This window comes from Penaeus chinensis, chromosome 16 (genome assembly GCF_019202785.1).
Source record: "Penaeus chinensis breed Huanghai No. 1 chromosome 16, ASM1920278v2, whole genome shotgun sequence".
Lineage (NCBI taxonomy): Eukaryota > Metazoa > Arthropoda > Malacostraca > Decapoda > Penaeidae > Penaeus > Penaeus chinensis.
In genome coordinates this window covers 547,756-555,255 of record NC_061834.1, presented here as the reverse complement: position 1 = coordinate 555,255, position 7,500 = coordinate 547,756, and the positions used below count along the sequence as shown (strand labels likewise).

Genomic DNA, 7,500 nt, shown 5'->3' with positions numbered 1-7,500 from the left:
GACTTCTGGCTCGAGCGCGAGAAAACGACATATCGCCTTGAGAAGTCAAACGCAGGTGTCATAGGGGACGTCACCGCCGTGGCACAAGTGTTAGCACACTGAACCGCGGTTGATTAGGAAAGGCATCCAATCAGGCAAGGGTGACACTGCCATATAACCTCTCAGTAGTGAACTGAGAGAGGCCAATGTCCTGCAGTGGAATGAATGGCTGTAACAAGAAAAAAAAAAAAAAAAAAAAAAATATATATGGCTGCCGCGATAGTCCAGTGGTTAGAGCACTGGTCTCCGATCCTCGTGGTCCTGAGTTCAATTCCCCGTCGCGGCGGTCGTAGAAATGCCTGCGCTCTGACTGTTGGCTCGAGCCCGAAAAACGACATATCGCCTTGAGAAGTCAAACGCAGGTGTCGTAGGGGAAGTCACCGCCTTGGCACAACGTTAGCGCGCCGAACCGCGGTTGATTAGGAAGGGCGTCCAATCAGGAAGAGTGGCACTGCCACCCAGAAAAAACTCAGAAGTGAACTGAGAGAGGCCTATATCCTGCAGTGGAATGAATGGCTGTTGGAAAAAAAAAAAAAAAAATATATATATATATATGCACAAACACACACACACACACACGTACAGACACATCTATATGTGAATATATATATGTGTGTATGTGTGTATGTGTGAAAAGAAAAACAGCCACAATAAGGAATTAAAATCGTTTCGAACTCACCACGAATTCCTCATCAGACGAATGATTAAAGGGATTCGACACATGGACAGAATTTCGACACTATTATTAGTGGTGGAGAGACAAAACGAACAAGAGCTGCGTCAGGTCCGAAGAGGAAGGTCGACGCATTTTGGAAACGTTTTCGAAATGAGGATTTCCTCGTTTTTCTTAAATCAGGCACATTCATCTGCGAAATGGGCATTTTATACTCATTCCCGGAACACACAACAGCATAGTGCCAGTAATTAATTACTCCGCACAGCGCGTCCCTCGATGAAAAACGCCACATGAAATTTAAAGGAGCTGGAACTGACATTGCTTTTTATACATCCGAACCCGTTGCGGAATACATTGGCGAAGCGCAGTGCGGCCAACGATGCTCGTGATACTTCTCTAGGTTTTACACTATACCGTCTGAAAACTGACCCAAGTTTTATACAAGCGAAACCGGTAGAACTTTCGAAAACAACAACAATCAAAACAATAATGAGCATAAACGTGACGTGAGGTACGCCAGAGAGTCAAAGGCGTGTGTTAAATTTCACTCAAAGTATCTATTTCGATTAATTATTCGTCTAATGAGGAACGAAACGATACGATATATTTTCATTCTTATTGTGACTGATTCCCTGTTCATCTGTGTGTATACTTTACTGTGTTTGTGTTCAAGTCTGCCAAATCGTCACCTCACAGGATCTCTTCCCTAACTGGATAATTCATTACCTTAATCCGTAAATCTAGGATCGCCGGCCGGAATCTTTCTTGTAGGCGGGAAGTGGGACCAACTTCCGTCGCTCCTTTCGTTAAAGGTACAACCATCTGCGGAAAAAGCGAAGATGCTTTCTCATTAGTTAATGTACAGGCAAGTCATAATAGAACTGATTTACATTTCAACCGATTTCCTTTGGACGCAGCTTCCATTGTCACGTGATTATCTACGATCTTATCTATTGGCTCTGGCAGACGTGTCTATTGTCACTTCACGGCAACCATTTACATGGAGTGAAAGAACGTCGAAAAAAGGTCATTTACCTGGATCTCCCCACTCGACTTTAGAACTGACAGTACGGGCGAAATCAAATTCTTCCTGTTTCATTTCATTTCCTTCATCCGCTGCGTTTTCGTTTTTTTTTTCTCGGTCATGGAAGAGTTCACATCATGCTGCTCGTGGAAATTTGAGTTTTACTCCCTCTTTACCTTCCTGATTCTTAATTTGCGAAGGAAAGCTTGTGGTAGGAAAATGCCTTGCAGAAGCGATACAGCGTCAAATCCCTCGGCGTATTTGCGTATTGTTGCATTGTTCTTTCCTTTGCTATTTTACTGACAATTTCTTCAACATGAATCCTCTCCCCCCCACACATACTCTTTATCTAAATATATAGCTATATAAATATATATATATATATATATATATTATATATGGGTGTGTATACGTGTGTCTGTGTGTGTCTGTGTGCACTCCGCTCTATCCCTGGAAACCCGCGGCGAATGCCCTCGTCTTGTATATTTATCGTTGCTGATTGATGAGCCCGTTTTCTCCAAGAATCCTACTAATTAATGCAAAAAAAAAAAACCTTTTCCTTTTACCTTTCAAACGCACGGAGAGTATATTATCTAAAGATGCAAAAGGGTGGGTGGGTATTAAATTTATTTGATATATTTATCATATTATTATAATTATTCTTCACGGTTAACAAATCTGAATAATTAACTGCTCTTGATGGTGGAAATTTTACAGAAAACTTTCTGAGAAATTATTATTCCTTTAATCAAAACCTGAGAGAGTATTTTATCTGGAGATGCAAAGGTGGGGGCGGGGGGTCGGGTGGGTGGAGGGAACAGCCCTTTACTAGAAAGGGCGTGACGGGGAAAGGACAAGAATCAGCGATTTATGGAAACAAACCATTGATCTTACCTACCTTTCTTTCCAGCTGAAGGAGAAGTACAGGGAAAAACTCGAAGAACTGGAGAGGAGGCAACAGCAGAAGAGATACAACAGAGATGAATTGTGATAAAGGAGAAGAAAAAAGAGAGGAAAAGTGTCGATTGTTATTTTAAACGTTTTGTTGAAATTTATTTTCAAGAAATTAATGTAGTAGTAGTTTTTTTATTTAATAAACTATTACCTATCCTACTGAATTCACACTGTTTAATGCAAATTATCCTCCATACTAATAACTTTCAATAACTGATCTGTACCGTAGTATATGGGCACACTAATATTATTGTAATAATATGTTCTTTAGAAAGACCACACAAAACAATTAGTAGATATTTATCTAATTTTAATTTGAATATCAGATATGTAACTGACGCGTTTCTACGTCACAGTTTCATCAGAATTACTTGTCCGATTTGTCTCAATGTGTCCCAGTATGGGGTGATAGGGAAATGACATGCGTTCCGTACATTACATTATTTACTTTTTCGCTATCTACAAAGTCGCTGGTTACTGCTCTACAGTAAAGCAAAGTTATCAACAGCTGGCAAGATCACATTTCACATATGTAACAGACTTGCAGCTTCGAAGTGCTGAAAACAAGAGGTACGAACATCAACTGATGACGACGATTCGGACAGAGGCATCGTCCGAAACAACACCTTCCTACATCGTTTTCAACTTAGCACGAAGCCGTCGTTCGGGGTGACTGGGTTCACCTGCTCGCCGTTGGCCGCTACGCCCTCGGAATCTACCGGAACGGCGTCGCCCATCACGCGGAAGCCGGAGGAATCGGCCACATATCGGAATACGAGCTGGTATCCTTCGGGGCTCGTCCAGCTGCGGCGGAGACGTTTCGAACACGGTGTTAATTCATCTCAAATGTGTTGTAAATCATGCACGTTTATTTACATACGGTAAATATATTATAGTTGATTATGAAATGAAACTTCGGCCGCTAACTATACTTTAGGTTCGGCATGGGCGGTTCAATAAAAAATATATATATTGTTAATGTATATACAGTTCCATATTGATCTTCGTGCATCAATAATACATTTATAATATTTATTATAGTAATGACAATAAAAAATATAATGATAATAGTGACAATAATGATAATGATAATGATGATGGTAATGATAATATCAATAGTCATATTTGGTGTTCAAAAAGTATTAATTAACCATAATAATGAGACTAAAGATGCTGGTCCTTTTACCACTGCTAGAAATTCTATTGATAAAGATCTTATCGTCAACATTATTACTGTCATTGTTTTATTTCTATTATGAATTTCCTCTTATTTTTTTTTATTTATTTTTTTAAAGTCAGATATTAAATAGAAAAATAGAAATAGAAATCATAGGAGAGAGGATGCGGTAAAGAGAGAGAAGACAGACAGATAGATGAAAATATATACAAATAGACAGACAGATAAATAAAGATTATACGATGATTAGATAGATATGTGCAAGATTATAAGTAGTGATAAATATGTAGATAGAGGTGTAAACTAATTAATATATTGACAGAGTAATATACAAATAGATAAAAGTTAGTCAACAGACAGATAAAGATATAAACATATACATAGGGAAAGACAGAAAGAGGTATACAGAAAATAATAGATGGAAATAGACACACACAGACACACACACACACACACACACACACACACACACACACACACACACACACACACATATATATATATATATAAATCTATATATATATATATATATATATATATATATATATATATATATTAAGGAAAACAGACCTATAGGCCCCGAACACCGCCTCTCCCGGACGCCCGAACTGGAACTGCTCCTGATCAGCCGTCTGGAAGGACACGACGACCCTCCCGCTGGCGTCTGCTCCTGCTCCTGCTGCTCCCTCGAGAATCGTCGCTGCTCCTACTAACAGCAAGAGAACTCGCCAGGCTTTCAAATGCGCCTCCAGTGTTTCCGTAAACTGGGTGAGAGGAGAAGGAAAAATGAAAATGTATTTGGACGGGTGAAGAGGAGGGCTTTGAAGGGGGTCCTTTTTGAGAGAGAGAGAGAGAGAGAGAGAGAGAGAGAGAGAGAGAGAGAGAGAGAGAGAGAGAGAGAGAGAGAGAGAGAGAGCGAAAGAAGAGAGAGAGAGAGAGAGACTCCTTTATAGATAGATAGGTAGATAGATAGATATATAGATAGATAGAGAGGAATGGAAATTGAAAGGAAAGGAAAAACACATTGTACGTAAAATCCTTTTTTTTTTAAATTTCGATTTGTAAGAAAGACAATGGAAAAAGGGAGAGAAAAGAAAAGCGAAAGATCCCTTTTTGAATTTGAAAGAAAGGTACAAGTGAAAAGTGAAAGATAATATAAGCTTTTCTGGCGGCAACAAAAGTGACAAATCACGTTCTTTTGAGAACATGTTGTATGAACTAAACTTTTATTATATTTAATTGTTTTCTTTGTTTTACCAATTACACCAAAAATAGAGGTTTCAAAACAATACGACATTTCAGAACCGATTACACGATACAAGCAGAAATGATACAAACAAAGATAATTTATTTACTAAATCCGGCAAACCCTAAAAAAAAAAAAAAAAAAAAAAAATAATCCGGCATTAGAGAGTCCGATAAAAATCCGGTTGCCAAGAACACTTGCCAATTAACATCTTTTAAGAACACGTTCCTGACTGGGCGACTACCAAGGGCACGACGGCTGCATCTTGAGAACATGTTTAATCAAATAGGTTGCAGTATTGAAGCCCAATTTTGAGGAGGCGAAAGAAGGGTGACTCGATTGCAACAGAGACTGGGAGGCGATGCAGGTTTAATGTGGTTGCATGATGGGAAACGAGGGCGAACGAGGGCGAAGGAAGGAATCAAGAGCAAAATAAGATAAAAGCTGAAAGGTTCAGAAATAGAAGCCTTCTGTGTGTGGGACGTTTCGTATGTCGCTGTTATGGCAATACGTTTTTTTTTTTCACTCGTATTTTGATTTCATAAAATGTTGATAAATATTGTAATTAAGGTTTGACAGATATATTTTAATAGCTTTGCCGTAAACAAGATAAAGTATTGATTAACATGCTTAACATATTAAGGTGATGTTATATATATATATATATATATATATATATATATATATATATATACATATACGAAATAAATGATAAAAACGGTTAGAATACAAAGATAAACGGAGATTGTACTAATTTAATACCGAAAATTATTAAAACAGAAGTAAAGGAAACGTAACTAAACTAAAATGGAGAAGAATAAACGGGAGAAAAGTAACAATAATAACAGCTGATGCGAAACAAATGAAATAAGCAAGAACAATAAGTCCAGTCGTGTAAGAAAGTTATAATAACAACAACTACAACTGAGGTGATGGTGGTGATAATAATAATAATGATAATGATAGTAATGGTAATAATGATGAGAATAATAATAATAGCAACAACAATATTAATATTGATGATAATATTGAAAAAAATAATGATAATAATAATAATAATAATAATAATAATAACAATAATAATAATATAAATAATAATAATAGTAGTAATAATAACAATGATAATGATAATAACAATAATTATAATTATAATAATAATGATAAAAAGAGAAAATAACAATAATTATAAGGATAATGATGATGATGATGATGATGATGTTGATGATAATAGTGATGATAATAATGGCGATAATGATAATAATCACAACAATAATAATGATATTACTGCTACTACTACTAATAGTATTGATAATAAAGATAATGGTAATGGTATTATCTCCATTAGTAATTCTGATGATAAAACTAATGATAATGATATAGTTACTAAATATAATAACAATAGCATGATGTTAACACAATGGCGCTCCTGCTAATAGAAGACAGAAAGAAAAAAAGAAAGAAGAAAGATAGAAATACAGAAAGAATATAGAAAGAAAAGATAGAAAAAGACAGAAAGAAAGTAGAAAGGAAATATTAGAAAAAGATAGAAAAAGACAGAAAGCTAGAAAAAAGAAACTAGAGACAAAAAGAAGAAGGAAAAAAAAAAAAAAGAAAGACAGTAATATGCAAAGAAAAAGAAAGGAGAAAGATAGAAAAACAGAAACAAAATAGAAAGAAGAAAGTGATAGAATGATCGGAAAAAAGAAAACTAGAGACAGAAAGAAGGGGAAAAAAAGGTATAAATATACAAAAAAAAAAAAAAAAAAAAAAGCATTGAGAACGAATATCAATAGATATAAATAAAAAACATAAATAATCGATGTCAAAATATTAATTTTTGTCTTTTTTCTTTCTTTGATATGTTTCTGCTTATTCGTAGCATCAGTCTCGTTTTGATTAAATTGATTCTTTTAACTTTATTATTATTGTTATCTGTCATTATCATTGACATTTGCTATCGATTAGTCTTCATATATATATGTGTATGTATATATATATATATATATATATATATTATCATTACCATTCATTCTGATTCATCATTTACTCTCGTCTGTTGCTACTTACGGTCATCATTATTTTTCATTATCATTACTTTTGCTTTTTGTCACAGTGAAAACTTGACCGCACAAATGTATCTTGAAAAAACCCTACTACCAAATATCAAGGTTATAACCCTCAACTTTAGAAAAAAAGTTTGACCTACGAGCGTCACCTTGAGTCTGGTTCTGCGTCATAAACTCTTTCGGTTGTGGCGCGGAGGGACCACGGACGTATTCTAGACTTCTAGTATTATTTTCCGCCTTGATGTATTGCGTTTGGTGGATATTAATTGTTTAGAGGCTATATATCAGTGTCAGTAATACCCTTTTGTATGTGTTTTG

General features: G+C 35.7%; 2 protein-coding genes across 2 annotated transcripts in view; one reads left to right on the top strand and one right to left on the bottom strand.

Moving 5' to 3' along the window:
• The window catches only part of LOC125033441, a 4,037-nt gene extending 1,180 nt beyond the window's left edge, over positions 1-2,857 (top strand). Inside the window, exon 3 of the mRNA XM_047624953.1 lies at positions 2,650-2,857. Within this exon, the coding sequence (XP_047480909.1) occupies positions 2,650-2,730 (81 nt within the window). The 3' untranslated portion in view covers positions 2,731-2,857. The remainder of the gene's footprint in view (positions 1-2,649) is intronic.
• Positions 2,858-3,123: 266 nt separating this feature from the next.
• On the bottom strand, positions 3,124-4,634 carry LOC125033442 (the record flags this gene model as incomplete). Its single annotated transcript, XM_047624954.1, is given in 2 exon segments — positions 3,124-3,497; positions 4,441-4,634. Coding segments are annotated over 2 exon segments (357 nt in total), but the record flags the coding sequence as incomplete, so codon positions are not given.
• Positions 4,635-7,500: the final 2,866 nt, after the last annotated feature.